This window comes from Boleophthalmus pectinirostris, unplaced genomic scaffold (genome assembly GCF_026225935.1).
Source record: "Boleophthalmus pectinirostris isolate CB_2022bp ecotype Guang Dong unplaced genomic scaffold, ASM2622593v1 HiC_scaffold_3, whole genome shotgun sequence".
Classification (NCBI taxonomy): Eukaryota; Metazoa; Chordata; class Actinopteri; order Gobiiformes; family Gobiidae; genus Boleophthalmus; species Boleophthalmus pectinirostris.
In genome coordinates this window covers 37549447-37572646 of record NW_026571299.1, presented here as the reverse complement: position 1 = coordinate 37572646, position 23200 = coordinate 37549447, and the positions used below count along the sequence as shown (strand labels likewise).

Below are 23200 nucleotides of genomic sequence, written 5' to 3'. Positions count from 1 at the left end.
TTTAGATCTAGTTTAGACCTGGTTTAGTTTCCAGCAATGAGTGTAATTACTGAAGAAAAAAAAAAAAAGAAAAGGGGGGGGCCGAAAATGTGAAAACAGGAAAATACCGCCATGTATTTCAACAAAGTAACTGTAATCCAATTACCACTCACTGAAACAGTAACTGTAACTGAATACAGTTACTCATAATTTGTACTCTGATTACGTAACTCCGGTACATGTAATCTGTTACTCCCCAACACTTCCTATAGCTGCATAGTTTAATTAGGCTACAATTTCTTTGTTGAAAAAAATCCATAGTAATTTTAATACATATTTCTAAAACATCGAGAGCTTCTGGAAATCATCACAACTGTAGACCACACCACTGAGTGTAGATTTGAAATATCCAGCAATTCCACTGGGGCAGTCTATCAGAGTAGTGTATGTGGGGAGACCCATCCCCAGATCCTGAACTTGCCTTGGTCAAGACTTTTGACTTTTGGGCATGACTATGATGGCTGTCTACCATTTTATGTACTAGTATATTATTTTAATTGAAGGTCACTTTATTTGTTTTATTTGGGTGACTGCGTATTTTATTTGCATATCCAGTTCCATTTCAATCCAGTTTTTGTGTTATACATTTTTGGTCATTATCAGGTAACCCTTAAAGGTCTTATATTATACAACATACAACAAACATACTCATAACATTGAGTAACTCTTTATTATTAGTCTGTCTACATCCCCAAAGCGTAAAATGCTCTGTTCCGCCTTGTGATGAAGCAGTAGTTTTTATTTTACAGCTACCATTTACCTTTTGTTCAGTAGAGATTGGCAATTCCAGATCTGAAATTATGCAAATGATTTTAATGAAGGTGTATGTAAACAAAGTGGAGCACTTCCTGTATTATCACATGGCAAGGTGGAACATAGTGTTTTCTATTTGAGAGAAAAAGCCTTAATATGCAGGGTCTTTATGTTGAAACATGTGTGAGTGAAATAAAACTCCATGGATGTTTTTTTATGGGGAAACAACATTATAACATAGATCAGAAACTAGTGTAATATAGGCCCTTTATTACAAGTGATATTTCACACTCTTTGGACAGCTAAAATATGAAATGAAGAATATTAAGGGTTTACCATATAGTTGCTCTCTAAAGGCCACTACACAAAAGTATAGCTGCTGTATTCATGAACCATATGGATTCCTGTGAGGCTTTTTCTGCTTCGTCGCACAATTGCTGTAATAATACTGACATGTTCACACACGTAATCACTGTGGGTTCAGCTTCATAACAGGTTTTTCATCCAGGGTCAAAGGTTAAGTGAGGTTCATACGTTCTTTTCTGTGAAATCTGGTACTAGCCAATTCTAAATATTGTACATGTTAAAGGATGATTTATATTTGAAAATTTTACAGCTAAAAATGTCAAAATAAATCAGACCGAAAACATTCTGTGTCATATAAATAAGATTTTGTTTTGTCAAAAGGAACAAAAACACAATTGCATATTTTTTTAACAAGGTCACTATAATCACTGTCACAGTCATGCCTGACTATTATGTTTTATTCAATGTATTGTCACTATTCAAATCTGTTTTTATGTGAATTAAATTGCTTTCTATGACCTGGAACAGTAGACAATGTTCTACATATATAGAAGAATAAGTTAGCTGTAATAACAATGGGTCCAGGTTGTGGACCTATTGTTATTTTGTGCAGAATAAAGCTTGCACTTATTGATAGAATACAGTCAGCCATGACCTCTTTACTGGCTATAGGTGATGGAAATGAATAGAAAAGACGTCACTTGCCGTTGTCAGTGCGCTCACTAAAACAGCAGCCTCATTTCCACTTTAAATGAGCTTGCATAAATAGGCTGGAGTGTGCCCGGAAGACACAAACACAAAACTTCCCGCTGGAGATGCACAAAGGAGCAGTGCAGAACACAGGCTTTTGAAGGGACCCTAAAAGGGAACTAAACTGGCTCTAGTTTGAAAAGGGATTCTTCTAGCTCTTCTGCCTCACCACTTCCTTCCCCCAGAATACACAGGGCTCTGCCAAGGCACTGCAGTCACACTGCAGCGCTCTGCCAGGGACCGAACCCCACACAGACTCATATTGGTTTGTCTGGGGTCACTGACAATTCACTTTGCCATTTTAGTTAATATACAAGTCAGTCTTTCTTTTCCAGTGTTGCCAAAATAACCTCATCTTAGTTGAGTTAATGAATACATGGAGTCTCTGCTATAATATTAGCTTGATGAGATAACTTTTTTGAACATCTTGATAGGACTGGACTGTTTTGTGTGTGTGATGAGTGTGGAGAAAGGGATGGGTTGCAGGAGGGTTTAATTATTATAATTATTATGTTTGCCAAACATTTGCAAAACACATAACTGTACAAAAAACTGATGCAAATAAAATTAAAACCATGACCCAGTTTTTGCTCTTGGGACTGAACGGACATGCAAAATGGGACACTTTGATCAAAATGTGCAAAAATGAAGGTGGAAACAAATCAAGTTGTTTAGCATGTGCTGTCTGATTTGTGAAAAGATAAAATGCTTTACTCATTCACCAAAATTAATTAATAACAAATTGTTGAAGATTCTTTTAGTTGTCATAATGAAAAAGCCTTTGTCCCACACTGGGCAGTGCTATTTGTTGTCAAACGTTTCAACCCAGACAATGTGTGTGTATTCATCTCTGGATGAACTTTTGCTTTTGTGAAAACTGATTATTTAAATGTTTCTGATACAAACATTGTGAAAATTAAATAATATTTTGTACACTTAGATACAAAAAAGATGGGTTTGAGATGGCAGACTACAGGATCTAGAGACGGGGTGTTTTAACTATGGAAGATTAGTCAAGCGTGAATGAAACAAAACAGGCATAATATAGCCTGTTTATATTGTGTCTTTCAAGCCAGCTTTACTATTTCAGTGCTGTAATGCCCACTGGTCCTGCTGTAAATTCTCATTTAGAGTTGTAGTCTTGTTTGTCTGTGGACTGGCCAGACAAGTGCACTGTAAAACTAAACTTCTAAATCGCTCTGAAAATGAGCTTGTCCAAACATGTCAGCGCACTCACTTCGACATCCAATTACGGCTCCTGCTCCTCCAGGGCTATCGGCTCTAACAACTTTTATGAACTACTCTCATATGAAAAATTAATACCAACATTGTGCAAATCCTCTGTAGATTGGCAAGGGTCAGAGATGATGAGTAATCCCACTCCAAAAGTTCACTGATTTTTCACGATAACCTGTGAAGAATGCTTATTAGCCTATGAAGAATTATGTCATACACATTTGATCACTTTTGTATTAGGCGCTTAATTAGCTTCAGCTGAATGGACATGTATTATGATATTAATTATTATTATTTCATATGAAACTAAATAAAAGTGATGGTATTGGTCATTCATTTTGATAGAAATTTGGCTCCTGGACTACATCCTCTCTTTCCACTTAGCATTTTAGCTTGATGGCATTTTTCCCAGATACCACCAGAGATGCACTTAATTGTTCCAGTGCTAACCCAGTTGTTTCTCTGTTTGCGTTTTGTCATGTGTTCTTTAGTTCCTTATGGGTGACTCACTCGGACAACATTTTAGCTGCATACATAAATTAAGCTGCTTTGTCGTGTGCCGTGCTGTAACTTGGCTTGTTTTTACACTTGTGCCGGGTGTTTATTATTTATGACTGCATGCAAAGCTACTGCTGCTGAAGCAAATGGAATCAGAGTCCTGCCTTGCTCCAGAGTAAATAATGCATTTGGCACGAACTTGCGGTTTCTCGGAGGTACAGGCGGACTAGGTAGTGTTGCCTCGGAGCTCTGTGTATGCTGGACTCTTTCCCAAATAGTTGGCTTTTGGAGTCACTGGCACCTATGACCGTTCTAAAGGGGGCTAATGATGTGTGCTCTGAGCTCCAAGCTGTTGTTTTTTTTATCCTGCTCTTATTATAATGCACAACAGTGACTACAGCAGCAGCGGGAGCACAGGGACTCATTACCAAAGTGCTACCAGGACTGGGGGAGTTTCCTAGAAAGCTCTGCAAAGCCACAGTCGGACATTGTAGCTTAGACTTCAGAAATCTTAATTTATTTTCAGCATTTAAAAATTGCAGTCACAAAGACATTTACTTATAGATCCCATATTACGTTGCTTATTCTCATTCATACAGACTCAAAGACTCAAAGATGTCCATAAGGAATGAAATTTCAATAATTCATACATGATAACTACATTGTTCATTCATATTCATGGTGGAATTCCTTTTGCTTCACCAGTTTATACGAGCACAAGGGTTATTACTCCAGACATACGTACTCCAGATGAAGTTCCTATAACTAAACATCAGCCATGGGTAAAATGCACAGGACAAACATTTCCTACTTATTGGTAATTAATTTTAATTTAATGAATAGATTTTAATGTATTTATATAAGGATAGACTGAGATTAGAAAATAAATTGACACAAGTAGGGGTGTAACATGCGTCGAGATTCTAAAACTGGATATGCATTGTATAAGAGCTATGATGCGCAATTCATTCAGATCATTAAACTTTATTTTATTTCTTTCATGTTAGGCAGCACTGTCAAAAATGTCACTTTCTTTTGCTTTACCCTTACCTTTCACCACCGCTGTTGTCATCAAGTAATCGCTCCAAAGAAATAGGAGAGTTTATTGCCAAAGTCTCTTCCTCTGTTGTGTGGGTCGTCGTCTGCCCCCACCTCTCCTCCCTCTCTCTGATCCAGCGTTTACTGTATCAGCTCATTCCAAACTTTAAATGTGGATTTCTCCGCAATTATTAGTCCTATCAACAGAAAATAAAAACTATAGTGATCCGGACGCCCTGCTATCTACATTTGAAATCCATCTGTCTATGGTTTCAATAAGATGGAAATAATCAAAATTCAAGATTCAATATGGGGGGAAAATATATATATACTTTTTCCTATATGTCCTGGCTGCTTGCCAGTTTTTTTCACCAAAGTTAATGAGGTGAATCGTGATGAACTGCATTATAGTTTTCTGAATCATTACACCCGTAAACACAAGCTTATGGTATTTTCATTTAACTAAATATCGTACCATTCATCGCTACATTTCAGAGTATGTTAAAGTAAATCATGGAAAAGTCCAAATTATACTTGTTTGTTGAAAAGGTAGAATTACACCATTGCTAGCTGCTAAACTATCTAGCACATTTCTGCAAAATGTAAGCAAACTGGTCAACATTTCTCATCCCTCAATAGCTCCTTAAAACAGTTCATTCAAGCATAATGCAAATAAAAATGTTCATAAATGTAATTTATAACAAGTCTACATAACTATTACATGGTTAGTCTATTCCCGACAAGCCTTTTTGTTTAACTTTGAACGAGGACATCAGTCCATTAGAAAAAAATCTATTTTTATAGCCTGTCTAACCATTTGCAATTGACCTGTTTTAGAAACAGGATGGTAGAGTGCACTTTGCAGTTCACTGAAAGGTTAAAATAGTAAAATTGTGAGTCATCTTATGGAGACCAGTGCAAGATGACTCAAGGTGCTTAAATGTTCTCTGTAGTCTAACGTCCTTCAATGTCCCTCGTATCAAAGTTAGTTGCATCATATTGATAGTTGATAATGTACACCCTTGCTTAGCAGTGTGTTTGCTTTAGTTACCATGATAAATATATTCCAGTCAAGTATGAGCCAGTCATATTCACAAGATCCATTTGTTTTTCCATAAACTCATCTTTCAAAGTGTATGGCAGGAAAGATATTGTTAGGTTGTTTTGTCCTGTTCAACGTAATGATTTGATCTAAACGTTACAGTTATTTGCCAATTATAAATTTATTGCTGTATGTTTTATGTTTCACTTTCAAGTTGGACAGTTTGTTCTGAAATTTAACATTGTCTATAAACTGTAATACAACTTGGAAAATATGGTTGTGCATATGGCACCTCTGGCAAAGCTGACAAGACAGGAAGACTGAAAGGAGTACAGGGACCATTCCAGTTTGTGCACTTGGCTCTTTATGGTGTAATATGCAGTTTTATATTTGAGCAGCATTATGGCCCAGCATTAAAAGTTGTTCCCAAATGGTTACTAACACTATATGCTCACACACAAAGATTGCTTTTGCTGGTATAAGCTGGTATTTCTTTGACCTTTATGTTTCTGAATGGAACTTATAGTTACTTTTCAGTGTAATAGTAAATTCGCGACTACCCAAGTGTGTTTCACTTTGTAATAAGCGCTGTTCATTCCGTCAGGGTTTACATCACTCAAAAGCAGAGGAATAATTTTCTGCTTATATTGTTGGATGAAATATGGAAATAATGCTCAAAGATCCACTTAGCATTACTTAGATCTTATTACAACTGTGTGGATGTTTTGAACTGACTTGCTATCAAAACTAAAACCTGTCTCTTGCTGTTTAAAATGCAAATGACTCAAAACTATCCAAAGATCAACAGATTCTCAGAGTAAAATGTTAATTAAAACAAGATAGCATTTATCAGCATAAATTGGTTTTCTGAATTTAGGCTGCCTTTCAAATTATGCTGCATGTTTTGGCTCCCCTTTTAATGTTTCAGAACACCCAAAAAGTAATTAAAATACTATTTTATGATAATAAAATAAAGTACAATCTGCTCTTGAGAAGCTCAGTGATTTTGCCCACCAACCCAAAGGTCCCCCTACTAACTGACCAGCTCACAAAACTTTCCAATCTGAAAAATCTGTCAAATACTGCTCCTTTACAGCACTTAACAAGATCTCTTGGACATAGCACCTGACATATCATCATATACATCAAGTGCATATCTCTTATGTATTTTAGTTTTTTTGTTGAAAAATGCTATTACTTATTGCATTGAATTTGGCTTACATAAGGTGACAGTAGGGCTGGGTACCTTTAAACAATACCACTATAGTATTCAAAAAAACGTTAAGGTACTACTCATACGACCAAAAAAACAGTTCATGATAAAACGGCCAATGACATACAGTATTTGGATACAGTAAGACTCATGTGTGTATGTGGCCACTTATTACCCTCTATTCTACTCTAAGAAGTAAAAATGAATTCTCCAATTTCAAAATCCTGTATCCTGGCTTCATTGTTATGCTTGAATAGACCCCGGCGTGGACTGCAGCTGTATTTGCATAGAAAGTGCAGGAGGATAGGAAAAGTCTTTGTGAAGCTTGTTCTGCAGGCCTGTGTACAGTGAAATGTGGTGATGCAGCGCGACAGCTATCTGATCGTGCTGTGTTGGAGCGTGTGTCCGGTGGCACAGAGCATGCTGCGATGAGTCAGGAGTGAGTGGACCTCAGCGGACCCCAGCAGGAGATGGGCAGATACAGAGCGCCCGGCAGGTTCAGTGGACTTGCCATGTGCGCCAGAGGACTCACCCGACCTCTGCCACCGCACCCAGGGGATAGTTTTGGAACAGGTTTGTGAGCTTCTGCAACTGTGTACCCAGACTCCAAAATAGTACTATATCCTGCCCACTGGGAATAACATTGGAGCTAACCCACCAAACGCTTTAAGGCTGTTTTGCTTTTTGGCATCATGGGATGTTGAGACAATAGTCAAGGTTTTTATTCAAGGATTTCATAACTAAGTCTTTAGAATATTAATTTTTATATTGGTTGTTACTGAGGCTGTAAAAAAAAAAAAAAATCTTGACTTCAGGAAACTAAATTTAGTGAGATGTTTGGGATTGTCAACTTGAATCATAAAGTATACACTAACAAATTAGGCCATTGTCTTGACTGTATTTGGTATTTGTTATATTTTGAATCTTTCTTTTTTCTAAGGAATATCATTTAATATCCACCTCCATAAACTGAAAGTAAAACCTCTCCTTTTGTCAGTTTGCAGACACCCAAATGTATTGTCAGAATAGAAAATCTGTGCTCTTTTAATCCTGTACTTCTGTTGCAAAGTTTTCTTCCTTGCTGATGTTGCCTCTGGGAACACAGCAGGGCTAGCTCAAATTATCAATATCGTCTGAATACTGAATTGAGTTACTTTTCCACACAATATTGACTGAAGGGATTGATTCAGACTTCCTACCTAAAACAAAATTATTTTTTGAGCCAGTGAGATATTTACTTTGAATAAAATCCGATGAACACATATGATTATTTTTATATAAGAAATTTGCAACAAAACTAGTGTATTGTCAAGTAATTCATCAAGATCGAGACTTCTCAATAATGTTGTGGAATTTGCATTTACAACATCAATGTCAAAACTAGACTCTATATCATATCAAACATTCTAATATTGTTTTTTGTAATACAGAAAACTTGCTTGACCTACCTACCTTTCTTTTAAAATAAGATTCACACGCATACAAACACAAAAAATAAATAATAAATAATATAAATAAATGAAAACCTACCTTTCAAATAATTTTATTGTTTGTATTTTTCCACTTAAGAACCACGGGAATAAAGCACATCAATCCACCAAATTCTACCTGTGAATCTCTTTGTGCTTTGACACGTCGCACAGTCAGCCCATATATCACGTGTTGCATATTGATGTTTATATACTGTTGACACTGTAATGCATCCGTCCGGCTAGCTTATCTCATTGTTAACCACTTTTCTGACATTAAGTGCCTCTGCCTCACTCAGACATCATATTGATTTTTTATAAACTGTCACGAACAAACCACAGAGGTCAATGAGCCGGCTGGAATGGCTGACCTTGGGGGTACTGTTACACTTGTGCTGTGAAAATACTCAGAAACATAAATCTCATACAAAAGTAATTATATTTCAGAAAGTGGCAAGCGGTTTATGTATCATTTATTATAGATTTTGTTTTGTCTGTGTAATACCATAATTCAAGAAAATACCAAGTGGAGAAAATTGCAGTAACTCATACTATACTATATCAATAAAAAAAGTTTCAACAGTATTCCAAATTAGTTGTAAAATGAGGTGTTAGATTACATTTTTTATATAAAGAAGCTATTCTGTAGTGAGCTTTGCAAATGGAGAGCTTATAGGTAATAACAGATTATTGATGTTTAATAATATTTATCATCTCTGAATCGAGCATAACATTGATTTGTATGCTGCACTATGAAAAAAGTGATAAACTGTGAACAGACTCTCCTTTTTCTCTCTCTCTTCCCCTTTCGTTCTCTCTCTCTCAGTTTTGCTCGAATTGTTGTTTATTTGCTTCTATCACTTCACGCAGACTTGGCCTGGGGCATGGACTGCTGGTACATAACCAACTGTGTGTCATATTTAGATAAGCGGTAAACAAAAACACCTAGCATAAACAGTGGCGGCGATGCTGTGCCCTCTAACCACAGCCCGCTGCTCTGAGCTGTCCACTCTTTGTCATGTATCAGCTGTAAACACATGCTTGTGTCTGATTGGTCCCATTGACTTCACACTGCTCCCAGCCTGCTTTGGGCAACTCTGTTTTTGTGTCTTCAATATAGCTATCCATTAAAGTGTAATCAAGAGAAACCCTTTTCACAATGGCGGCTGTGAGGATCACTAATGCCAGATAAAGCAGGCCATCAAAAGGAGAGGTGTTGCTATGCAACGCAAACCTGCTGACACTGTGTGAAGTAATTTTCTAAGTCTAATGAACTCAAGTGAGCAAGACCTACTCTGACTTACACTGTTACCTGTTACTATTAAAATGTATTGTTTTGTTTCTAAGAGAGAGGAGATCAGGTATGACACTGGGAACGCCCACTGCACCCACAGGCATTGACAGGTTGTGTCAGCTGCATTTGATGAAATGTAGAGGATGAATTTCCTCACAGTGACAACCAAATTAACCTTAACCTGAAGAACTGGCGTTAGGGTTAATATTGATCTTATTTTCATTGGGCCATACACTTGATTGTAGCATGCGACTTATACTGTATTTTAAGAATCTAGCAGAGCACAGATGCCAGAACATAATTTTCTGAAAGCACTTTTATGTAAATCTAGTTCATTTCACTTTTATTCTGAGCCAATCATCTCTTGCTCACACAGAGCCTTGACATGCACAGTTCAACACATAAACAATGTCTTCACTAAACAGAATCATTTTAAAATCCACGTTGAGGTTGCGCAGGTTAGTGAGCTGTGTGTAACTCACATGGACCAATAATTTAAAGTGACGTTCCAATTTAATCTGCAAACTAAATGTGTATATTTGCCTGCAGCATGTAGAAATCAGCATTAACCTACACCAAAATAGGTTTTCCCTGATCGAGCCATGTTGTGATGAGCCACCTGCTCTCCCTGTCACTTCCATCAGTTGAAATTATTTTCCTGTTAGCCCGCTCCATCAGACCACCTGAACACTGCGAGGTTGGAAAGACTGCTGCAGTTTTAGATGAGGAATACGAGTTGGCAGAGGTCAGGCCATTTCATTTTATTCGTACTGTAGGCAAAAGTCATTACGTTCCTATCCAGATATGTGTATGTGCAAGGTGTGTTTATACTGCTGGAATTTGCAGGTTACGTTTTGGTTAGATGGCATAACTGTCATGGCAGTCTACAAAAGAATTATTCCCATTGTCCCATGTGATCACCCTGGTGCAGCTGCCCTAGTAATATGAAATAAAGGATGGGTCTAATGTAGAGAATACAGTTTGCCATAGGGGCCATAAGTGGGCAATATGTCAGAAAATTCATATCATGATTTTCTTTGAGCCATATCATTATTTTGATTTGATCACGCTTAATGTTTCCTTAGTATCTCTAATTAAGTCTTCAAGAGGTAACTAAAACCATCTGCTGTTTGTAAAGGTTTACTAGCTTCACTGTGATTGGTTATACCCACCTGTCACTCACTCAGAGCATGACAGGCTGACCAATAGGAGGAGTGGGTGGGAAAAGTGTCCATAGAGCTGCATTAAAGCAAAAAGTATAGAAGTATTAGAAACTTTGTGTAGTCGGTTAGTGTGTGGGCAAAACATCTGGTGATGCCTCATACATATTCTGTCTATTCAGTCTGTCTGTTTTTCATAGCCTCTTGTCTCGTCTAAAGCCCGGCAATATTGACAAAAAGCAGTATATCCTCCCACTAACAATAATATTTTTTTTTTAGCTGAAATGCTTTAAAAGCTAAGGTTGTAATTGTCATGAAGGTTCAAATATAAAATTGCAATGTACAAGCAAGTTTATGTGATACTTGCTATGCTAAAGTTTATAAGAAAGTCTCCTGCTAAGATGGGGTACCACATCTTGGCTGTGAGTACAAAGATAGTCACGGCTAAACGTTTTGCTTCATGCTAGCCTGTGCCAGATAACGCGAGCACTGATTTCTGCACATGAATCCAAGCATTCGACTAATTTGAGTGGTTGCACGGGAACAAATTCAAAGCAGATGTCATTTGCCTTCACGTTCATTACATAAGAGGAAGCCTGTTCTGTTTGGCTGTACATGAGACTCTGATTGCGTTGCTCGCTGTGTCTCTCTAGGCCTCTCAAATGGAGATGAGGAGTATTAGTGCACGAGAAACCTTTGGAAGTACAAGATAAGCCAGCAACCCACATACTCTCACCCAAGGTATCAGCAGAGCCAGGTTAGAGGGATCTAATTAAACTACAGTTAAATGTGATCTGGTTGTTAGGGGTAGGGAATATGGGAAACATATAAATATCTCTATCACTTAGGGTTGTCATATTGGATCAAAACTTGGATAAAAAAATTCACCATCTAGTCCCTGGTTTTTGTTTATCTGGTGAAACAAGCTCAGATTTGGCGTGTCACATCTACAGACATGGGGTCACACAAACCATCCATGTTTAGCATATCAACAAAAATCACCTTCATTTCCTGTTTCTTTGATGACCTCTCACGGGCACAGGCATTGGCCTACAGAGCTCAAATTTAAATCACAATTGGGTGATCCCGGCCTGAATGTAATGTAATGAAATGTCAACGTTATCTGATTTGTACCAAATTTGGGAAATCCAAATTCTATGCATGACAACTGTTGGCGTGTTCCGTAGAAAAATGATGAAAAATTATGACTGGAATCGATCGATTGAAATGAAAATTTATTCCCTATACAATACAATTCTAATACAGAGCTCTGGGTCAAACCACTGTCCCTGATTGCCTATTCTGCACAGGACTTATTTCAGGCAGTCTGAACACCTGAATCTGTCCCTTAACCCAGTATATATACATTCACAGAAATACGATATGATACGATAAATGATATGTTGAACAGGTTCACACCTTGGATCCTCCTTGAAGCCTCTCTGTTTATGGGGATGACCACCAGATTTCAATTATAGCCAGGTCTATTTAGGTTTGGTGCCAGCCAGGATGACCCCTCATCAGCTGCTCTGTAAAGAATGTCCTTAAAAAGACACAACCTACACAGCAGTATTTTTAAACACATATATCAGATGTCAGTAGTTAAACATAAAATTAGTGCTGCATAATGACTCCTAAAAACATTTAAAGGTGCATTATGTAATTTGTCTGGTGGTGTCGGTAAGTGAGGGTGGCGTGCCGGGGCGGTTGCGAGCCCTGGCGGTCACGTGGGAGGGTTGTGCGCTGGGGCGAGGGCCATCATCACCATGAGCGGCTTTAATTTAATGCTAATGTCTTTACTGTCTTGTGTATTGTCTTTATTGTAAGTGTTATTATTATCATCATCAAGTTTGAAATTTTATCATTGTGACAACACCACTGTTTTTTGATACTTTTTGCAGCATTGTGGACCTGAAGTTATTTATTTTCTCCTTGTAAAATGTTACACTAACTGAATGCGTCTTTTAAATACATTATTATTTTAATTGTAAAAGAGAGTTGAGTTATTGTGTGTTTATAGTCTGCTGTACCACTCAAAATTGCTAGTTTCAAAATACCTCTTTTGTTGTTGGCAGGTAAAGCAAAATTGTCAATCATTCTGTTTTGGCAAAGAAACACTCTATAAACAATTAAATTCCACAAATCCTCAGTTTTGGGTTTGACAGCAACATAGTGATTCTGCTATAAAACTCTGATATGTGACTTTCTGACATTGACTTTCAGAGGTACATCTAAGGTTTGACCTATGAATGGTGAATGTACTGAAATGTATTCGGGAGTATCACAAAAAGATGAGTCTAAAGTTAATGTGAGGTAAGATGACATGCTGAGAACACTGAAAGATATATAGCTATTTATAGTTGTATGTGTCAGCATTAAAGTGAAAAGAAATACCTGGCTATTTGAACAAACAATACAATAGCAGAACAAAAGGTAAAAAGTACTTTGAAATATAGTACTTCATCTTCATTAAAGACATCATAACAAGTGACTGTGTGTGAATTCTCATGTCTTACTCTGGGTCAATATAGTCCCTGCTCAATTGTAGTAGTTATTTCGGGTGACGTCATCTGAAATGTACAACTAGGCCTACTGCACACTGCACTTCAATTCTAAAAGTGTTTTGTGATTATGTTTGCTTTTCAGAATGCGGGAGAAGGACCTACAGAGCGTGTGCAGAAGGGCACTGCTTGTAACCGTCTGTATGGTGTCTCTGTGGGGACAAATGAACAGTGCCACGTCTCACAGAAGCCATGTTGGTAAGTCACTATCTAAATGTATCAGCCATATTCAAACCTAGCCTTCACTTTACATCAATTTATAACAAGTACTTCTTCTATATGGTTTATTACTTTGCCCTGTGACAGATTAATTAAAGGGATATTACACTCTTAGTTTAAAATGTTTCCTCATCAAAAACATACCTGGAATTGTGTTTTGTTTCATTCACACATGTTTAACACACAAGCCCTGCATATTTAGGCTGAGTTCTTCTCTTAAACAGAATACAATCTGTTCCACCTTGTGATGTAATGTGATAATACAGGACTTGCTCCACTGTGTTCTTAACCTTCACTAGAATTATTTGGATAATTTCAGCCCTGGGTTTGCCAATCTTCACTGAACAAAAGGGAAAAGGTAGCTGTCAACTTGAAAACTACCATTTCATGACATCACAAGATGTAACAAAACATTTTGAGCTTTGGAAATATAGACAGACTAATGTAATATAATAAAGGGTTACTCAAACATGTATGAATGAAACAAAACACAATTATGTGAGTTGACAACATTCTAACAAGGCTTAAAGTCCAACTTTGTTTAATATAGGACCTTTAAGCAGCTTGTTATCTTTCTACAGTATCTTCTAGGGCTAATCCTTCATGCCACAACTGTTGTCTCTTTGTAACAGTACAATTAGTTTTATTTGGCTTGACTGTGTGCAGCAGAGCTTGTGTGTTCAATGAAGAACAAACTAAATATTCTCGGGAGCAATGCACTTCGTATTGGCAGAAGGAGCATTATTCATAGGTTTTATTTCCTTGCCCTGAATGCTTTTTGTGTCCAAGTATGGGGTCACGGTTATGGAATATTAAAGGTGTATAAATATTTTAAATTTGCCTCCAACAAACTCCATTGTTCCACTATAAAAACACAAACTAAGTTCCCAGTGGAAATAATGTGGTCTCCTATGCTTTTCATACCATCAAAGGTAGAAAAAACTGGACCTGCTATTTACAATGATGTGTCGTAATGGTTGATAAGTATCTGCTGTCCCTTCATTAGGAGCATGTGTTTGCTTTCATCAAACATAACATTAATTAAAATGCAGTGTGGCTATTAAGCTGTGTCCTTTTATTTCAGCTTGTCACAACAAACTAGTCCCACAACATGACAGTAAACACAGTGAGCAGGGTTTGAACTACTGACCTCCGTGTTGGCTCATGGGGGCACACTGTCAGGAAAAAGTAGTAAATATTCCAAAATAGCTCTTTAGTCTTTCTCTAATGGAACTACTACAGGCACCAAATTTTTCTATTTCACTTGACAATATTTGGAAGAATTTAGAAGAAGAAAGAAAACAAGGAGAATTTTGATATGTGCATGTAATAACTACTCATGTTTTAAATAAGATGTCCAAAATCCTCTCTGTAATAAGTTCAGATCGTTTTCACCTGCATTGTCTTTAAGTGATGTTATATTGGTGGAAAGTCAGTTGCATTATCCCATGGAAATTGAAAGCTAAAATCATACTTTGGAAAATTCTCTATGGAAATAGATATGTTTTATGCCATGTACATTTTTATACCCAAAGGAAAAAACATTTCCATGGAAACAAGCAGAAGGAGGCCCCCCTCCAGGCCAAATAAGAGTCCTTTTTGTGGAGATACAAGTCTGCTCACAGTGAGGAGGCATGTTTTTACTGCAGTAAAAGCATTCATAATGAAAAAAAGTACTTTTTTTTTTTTTTGGTCTATTTTAGGCAAAACTTTAAATACTATGGGTTTAATAAATTATTTATTACTGGCAATTGAAAATAATATATTCACCCATCCAAGATTACTCACAACAATGTAATATATTTCTCACCATCCCATCATAAAGCTGATATAATTAGTCAAGCATCATGCTTTTATGCCTACAAGGACGTGGAGTACTTAATATGTATGTTACACTGTCTTCACCAGGGCAACAGTAATGCAACAAAGACATTGGAAAGACAGAGCTAGTACAGTAAGCCTGTCCACCTCAATGTGTGCAAGTGTGTGTGTGCAGGGGACAAGACCTTTCAAAGCAATTTGTCAGTAATGGGGAGATGGGCTGATCCCTGGGCGTAACGGCAGAAGCTGTGACTACACATTGAAATAATGAGGCTCATTGCACTGGAGGACAAACAGCCCACCCCGCTGCAGGGACGTCTGTAACATGGCAAAAACAAATCTGTGACCAACAGCAGGCTTCAGGGCTTCAATCAGACACATGGTAGTAAACATTATGGGGGAATACCCAAAAATGGAAAGCAGTGGTTCTGTCTACTGTTAGGCGTGTTCTATCAAAAATCACAACTGGAATCGATCGATTAAAAGTAAAAAGAATTTATTCCCTGTCCAATACAATTCTAATACAGAACTCTGGGTCAAACCACTGTCCCTGATGGCCTATTTTACACAGGACTTATTTCTGAACACCTGTATCTGTCCCTTAACCCAGTATATATACATTCACAGAAATATGCATAATGATATGTTGATCAGGTTCACGCCTTGGATCCTCCCTGAAGCCTCTCTGTTTATGGGAATGACCAGATTTATTTAGGTTTGGTGCCAGCCAGGATGTCCCCTTGTCAGCTGCTCTGTACAGAATTTCCTTAAGAAGACACAACCTACACAGCAGTTTCTTTAAACACATTTATCAGATTTCAGTAGTTAAGCATTAATTGCATGACTTCATTAACAACATTTAAATATATGATTCCAGCATTCAATAATTGCATGTGGTATACTCACGACACTTTATTATTTGTTACAGCCTTCACTACTAAGTCTGGAGCCTACACTAAAGTTCTGTGTGTTTAGATATGGTACTAGGCCAACAGCAGCGCATCAAGGAAAACATTTACAATTTGGCTCACTGGAGTGTTTCATTGGGATGATCTTTATGCATCATTCTTTATCATTATCTCCCACATGTCATTGAACTTTGAACTTCCATAGGCAATATTGATAAGGAGTGTGTGTTTTTTATATGTTTTTATGATTGGCTGTTAGTCATTTCAAGTAAAGCCAGTTTGACTTCAAATTTGGACATTCATGACTCACAAATCAAACAAAAGCACACAAAAATGTGTCAGTATAAACTGGAGCTGGGCAATATAAAGATGAAAATCAAACTAGAAAAATCTGTTGCCAAATCATGATTCAAACACAGACATTTCTCTTACTCACTCCAGCCTCTGTCATGCTCTGAGGTGGATTTAAACAGTGATAACAAAGTCCAAGCTTTTAGAAGAAGTAGGCGACTTTGGTTACTTCTTATTTATTTACTAACCCTAAGTGTACATAAAACGTCAACAAATTCTGATATAGGTCTGTCTGATAATTATTGTTTTGAGTTATCCTTCAATACTTGTTAGATTGAACAAATTTTGGGGGTCAATATTTATCATGGGAACTTTTCAGTATTATCATTTATTGTCTATATTTACTTCAAAATGTGTTTTCATGACAGGCCTATACTGATAGTATTTTGGGAGATTTTCTGCACTAGTTATTACTAACCCTAATGTATAAATTGATCGATAGAACTCACAGGTAAACATATTTCATCATCTGAGTTGTAGTTTCCATCTGATATGTGCTGTGCTCTCAGGGCTGCTGCAACACTTTGTCTCTTTATTTGAACATGACAACAAGATTCCAAATCCCACTTGTTTGACGACTACCGCGTTGAATAAACCATTTCATCTGAAGCCTTACATGACTGTCCTGTGTTTTGCATTTGTCTCGCGGATCGTGATCTATTTAGGAGGCAAAGGCACCAGAAGTGAGCTACTGCGCGCAGCTCTGACACCGAGGTAATCACGCCGCCCGTCCCTGGGTGCTGGGGTCAAGTCAAGGTGCGTCTAATAAACAAACCTCTTTAACGGTCGTGTTTATTGAGGTGGGGGGAGACTCGAGCTTTTCAGAATCGCCTGGACAAAAGCATTCACCGCAGAGCATATAACCCACCGTAATAAGACCACTGCGTCCCCCAGAGCTCCATCTACATTCATTAGGCAGCCATGAAAGAGTGCAGAGGGACTGGGAGGCTATGGAGGAGAGAGATAACAAGTACCTTTCGGCTAGGACAATTTGTTTGGGTCCAGTCGATAGGATTTAGACGGACAATGCCAGTGGGACAAATGGGAGCCTTATTACTCAGCTATTTAGATACTTTGATACTTAGCCTCAAATTCCTAACTCACCAGACTGCCATTAGAAGAAGTAAGCAAGGTCTGTGAAGATTGGGTCATTTTCTTGTGGAGGAGCAGGGCAGATGTGGAAAACACAGATCCCGCTGAGGATGTGAGATACAACATGACAGAAGCTCTACACGTGACAAAAAGCACTTTAGTTTGTTCATTCATAACATCAAACAATATTCGCTTTGCACTTGATCATACAGTGAGTTGTAAGTTCATGTTTTGTTTATGTAACAAGCACAAACATAGCAATCTGTCTGGTTCATACTAAATCAAATTAGATTAAACAAGTTAAGGCTTTCTCTTTTATATATTCATTGGTTAGCCTAAGAATTCTATATTGTGCTGTGGAATAAAGAAAAAGCAATCAGAGTGTCTCTATCTATGTAAACTATTGACTAAATATCCTTATTTACTTGTTTATATCTATTAACCGCAATGGAATTCTTATTCTTATTTGTACAGTATTTCAGACTATAACTTAAATAACTAAAATAGTTAAAAACATTCACATATCAGTATATTAATGGCATTTGATAGTTACAATCTTTGTCAATTCAAATAGTCTTTTTGATATTGTGATTTTAATTGCAAATGCTATTTTTTAGCCCGACCAGTAAAGAACTTGGGTACATACTGTATTTAAATATGCATCATATATATATTAAGGCACGTGGTGGTGAGATTTCTGCACAAATTGGGACAAAATGGCTTTGGAGCCGAAGTTTAAACTGGATTTAAATCAAGTTTCTCCTCTATATTCACTTGCTCACGAGGGGCCGTGCTGCCTTATTAATGAGATGAAACTGCAGCGACTCTCATTTGAATTCAGTGGAATATTTCCATATTTGCTTATGGAAGGGACTTTCTGCAGACTCTGATGCACCCTAACGACTCTCGAGTTGATTCTTTTCAAGCTAAAGGGAATTTTTAGATTATATGCAAATTGGTTCAAAACTTTTTTCTCTTCAATCAATTTTCATAGTAGAAACAAAGTTGCCCTTTGCAAAAATATATAGAATAGCTAAAGCTGTTATGTGAAGGTTAACTAGAGTGACCCTGAACTTATGGCATTTTTGCAAACTCATATCCACCATGTCGTTGTTGTGTCAGAAACTCCTCACAACCCTCTCACTCCACTGTACAAAATCTTAAATATAGTCCATAGAGATTTTACAATAAATATCTCAAGCAAGAGTGATAGGCATTGAGAACTATAACATGAGCACATGAAAGATACTCCTATAAATGAAAAACCTATACAGTAGAAGAAAAACTGTTATTCCTGTTTAGCTCTGTACCTGCAAATCTTATGAATTTAAGACTTTTCAAATTTAAGACATGTTTTATTCTTGTACCACTGAAACATTCTCAGTGCATCTTGGTATTTATTCTAGTTCACAGGTTATTTTTTTTCCAGCTTTTCTGAGATGGAGCACTAGGCTGTATTATAGACTGAAGCTGTGTGTGCGAGCTCTTCATAGGCCTGCTCTAGAGTACACAGTGAGTTCGTAGCAGGTCAGTGTGGAGGCCTTGCCCAGGGTTAGCAGGAAGGGACAGAGGAGCAGGTTAGGCAGGCCCAGAGGAGGAGAGCGGATGTGGGGCCGGAGCATCGCAGTGACATTTGGAGGGCAGGTGGATGGCCCGGTGGAGGAGTAGGCTGCAGAGAGTGTTTGGAGCGAGATGGAGATGTGGAGCTGCTTGAGATGCACTGTGGGGATGACAGGGGTCAGCTCGCCCCATCTCCTGGTGGCAGCAGCGAGATTAGAAAAGCATCAAACGTGGCGGGCTGTAGGCGCGTGAATGGCAGCTGTAGAGATGAGCCCTGAGTGGCTGCGTGTGGCCTTGGATCTATCCCTCTGTGTGCGGCAGTGGAGCTGGAGAGTACGTGCCGGGAGAATATCAATTGTTTTATTCACTCAGAGCAAATCAAAGTTCACTCTGGAGCTTGTTATGCCCTGCAATTCTGTTATGTTGAATAGTACTGTGGAAAGTTTTTCAGCTACAAACTTTACTGTAACTTCCACTGAGACAAATCTTTAAATTGAGTTTGGATAAAGAGACTATTTTGCATTTATATTGTGTACAATTGGTTTCAATGAAATTATATTGTGGTCTCCAAGGTCTGTGTGTGTGTTTTGGAGTGCAAATGATAAAACAAACTGCTAAAGTGGTATTGCGTGTAAGAGCATAATGGACTAACTGCATCATAACCATTAGCACCCAGGATCAGTTCCAATGCTAATTGAAGCTAGTCAATAGATTGGTCTATGTGCTTTGACTCATAAGCCAAAGAGGACAAAGCCAAATTCACACAAATGCTTTTATTGCTTGTAAAGTGAGTAATAGTGTCTTTTGAGTATGGTTACACTACAGTCATTGTAAAAGTCAAGTGTTTCTCTCTGAGGTGAAGACATTGTAATCTACATGCAGGTTAACTTTGACAGGTACAACAAGTGCTGTGTGCTGAATGTGATGAATCGCTAAAGATACCACAGCTGTCAATATTTAATTTAGGAAAATAAATTATTCCGAAATGCCACCTTAATAACAATTTTTTTCTTTTCTGAGCAACTTTTTACATAAAAAATATGAATTATAACCTAGAAAAAGTTTTTGATAAAAACAGTAATATTATTTTATAAATGAAATAAATTAATAAAGAATTTAAAAGTATTTTCAGGGCACATTTATAAATTCTACATCTTGTTGGCATGAGTTGTGAGCCTGAGAACTTGGCCAGATGGAAAGGGGGGATAGGTGTCATGCATCTATTAAAAAATAAATACACTTAAAAACTGTAGCTTAAAATCGGCATAAAACCTCGCACAGTAGTTGAGTAGCCACTCACACATCACAGAAAAGGAGTGCGGGTGAGACTCCAGGGCTGCCCCAGCCTGTGGTGAGTTTGTCTCAGTTTTCTCCACAACCAAAGACCTACACAATAGGCAATCCTGTGTCCTAATCAAGACGACATCTGGAGATGGGTCCTGAGTGCTGAACTGCAGCAGCTCAATAGCTTCAGTGCTCCGGACCAGTTGGGTCAAATGCAGACTATGAATATCCCTCACAAGTGACTAATAAAAACATGTACCTTACCATAAAACTAAGGACTGGCCTGAGTTACTTCAAGCAAAAGTAATTACAAGTGTTTGAATGACATTTGTTGTAATTTCTCATTTACATAAAGATCTTACACTCATCAAAATATCTAGGCCATCATCGTCCCTATTTGCTAAGGTCCCCCACTGTGACAGAATTGCTCTTCCATCTCAATTTCCTGTGTAATTACATCTCCATGTAAAGCCATTGTCTACTACTTTGTAACTTAACCTCTCGCTACTCTCAACCTCTGAAATGAAGAATTTGTGGATTTTCATCAGATTTGAAGGAGAGCTCGGTGATAACGATTTGCGCTGATGAATGCAATTAGTGGAGATGTGCTAACAGCATGGCAGTAATTGGGTCTTACAAAGTGAAAGCCTGCCCTTACCCAGCAATTAGAGCAACCTCCTTGGTTAGCCAATTGTATTGCCGTTAATGGGGTATGCCTGAGTGAAGCCGAGCGCGAGGAGGTAGACCACCCGGTTCACAGCAGTGAGAGCTATTAAAAACACTGTGTTGGACATGAAGATTGACCCCCTCACACACTGAGCTAACAGTGCTCTCTCTAATCATGACTTTATGAACATGGTAGTTTTATTTTTAAGTGCTCATTAACAACAGTGTACAGACCACAAAGAGCCATGAATCAAATGTATGAATCAAACAAAAGAGTTAGTTAGTTTGGTGTCAATGTTTGTTTTCTCTTTATCCATACAACTTAGTTAAAATAACAGAATATTATAAGAGCAATTAACTCACATTATAAAGAAAATCTACTATGAGTTATCCGAAAAACTCACAAATTGACCAAACATTTCCAATGCAGTTAACCAAAGTAGGGCAGGTTCAAAGTGCCAGAAGCTACTTCGAATTGAACACATGTGCTCTGTCAATCACAATAAATGTCTGGAGAGAAAATGTTTCTTGCAACCTTTTGAAAGATTTAAGATTCATTCAAAGTATGGTCATGTCTAGGGGTGGGCGATATCTCGATATTTTAAATATATCGAGATATATCAGTTTTTAAACTTGATATGAATTCTCACATATCGTATATATCGATATAATGTTTATATTCAATTCTGATTTCGTCGCTTCACTTGTTTATCTTCTCTCTCGTCACCTCCGCCTCCCTGATTTTGTTCGCTCGTTTCTCCTTCACTCGTCACTGTCGCCCTGAACGCCGAAAGTTGGTGCCAGTGAAAAGCTTCAAGCACCACGAACCTTTTCAACCATTTACAGACAAAACCATCAGCAGCACATCCTCATGTTCCACCGAGTCGCGTCCTTTAGCCCGAAAGAAGCTAAACGAGCTGAGCTGCATGAGAAGTGCACTGTTTATGCAAATGAGCCATGCGCTTAAGTTTCGTTTCTGTAAAATGTAAACACACGTGCGCAAAACTGCATTAAACACATTATAATGTCAAAATGGCTGATGTGGCTCTAGAGTCGTTGTGCTTTATATATTGTAAAGTTTAGTAATGTAAAGTTTATTTATGCAGAATATTTTAATTAATAATCTGCTGCAGTGTCACTTGTACAATAGTGTTTGGAAACGTTGGGTTTGATCTGCAGTGGATTGTGGGATTAAACCTCAGAGCTCCTTACTGCTGGAACATGGATCTATTGAAATAATAAACATCCTGAGCTTCTTCTGCTAAAGGAGCTCATTGTTCTGGTTATGGTTTGGATAACAGAGTTAATGCAAAGATGAGCTTGTGTTGAGTTGTTTTATTTATGAATGAAAAGAAGGAAATATGTATTATTTCTTTTATTTTACAGTTAAATTATTATTTATGCAATTAGAGTTTTTTGTAATCTTAAATGTTCCTATATGAACTGTCGACCTCTTACACTTCAATTTAAAAAAAAGGACCTTATGGAATTTGGCAGATTTGTTTTTGCAGTTTTCAGTTTTAGGGGGTTATTTTTTCTCGAAATATCGTATATCGAGATATAGCAAAATATATCGAGATATATTTTTTGATCCATATCGCCCAGCTCTAGTCATGTCAATATGTAATTATGCTATTTGCATTAGTAAAAGATACGTGTAACACTGAATTAAGGAAAATTAGGCCTGTCACGATAATTACTATATAAACTTATCGTTTAATATATGAAAGCTGGAACAATATTTTTGGGGTCAATATTTATCATGCTTACAGTTTCTTTGCATAACTGGGTAATTTTGGTTCTATTTTGGCAATATGATAACATGTAAGCTGTAAAGGGTTGAAAGAATAACTTCAGTGACTCATTACAGGTGCAAACTGAATACAAAAGTGTTTCATTCTGTTATTTATTTAGGGCAACTCATGGTTTGCTGACAAAAT

The 23200-nt window shown here is 37.5% G+C and overlaps 1 protein-coding gene across 1 annotated transcript in view; it reads left to right on the top strand.

The window, feature by feature from the left end:
* tafa3a (TAFA chemokine like family member 3a) overlaps positions 1 to 23200 on the top strand; it is an 84510-nt gene that overhangs the window by 30258 nt on the left and 31052 nt on the right. The window contains exon 2 of the mRNA XM_055160630.1: positions 13445 to 13557. Coding sequence (XP_055016605.1) covers positions 13446 to 13557 — 112 coding nt within the window. The 5' untranslated portion in view covers position 13445. The remainder of the gene's footprint in view (positions 1 to 13444; positions 13558 to 23200) is intronic.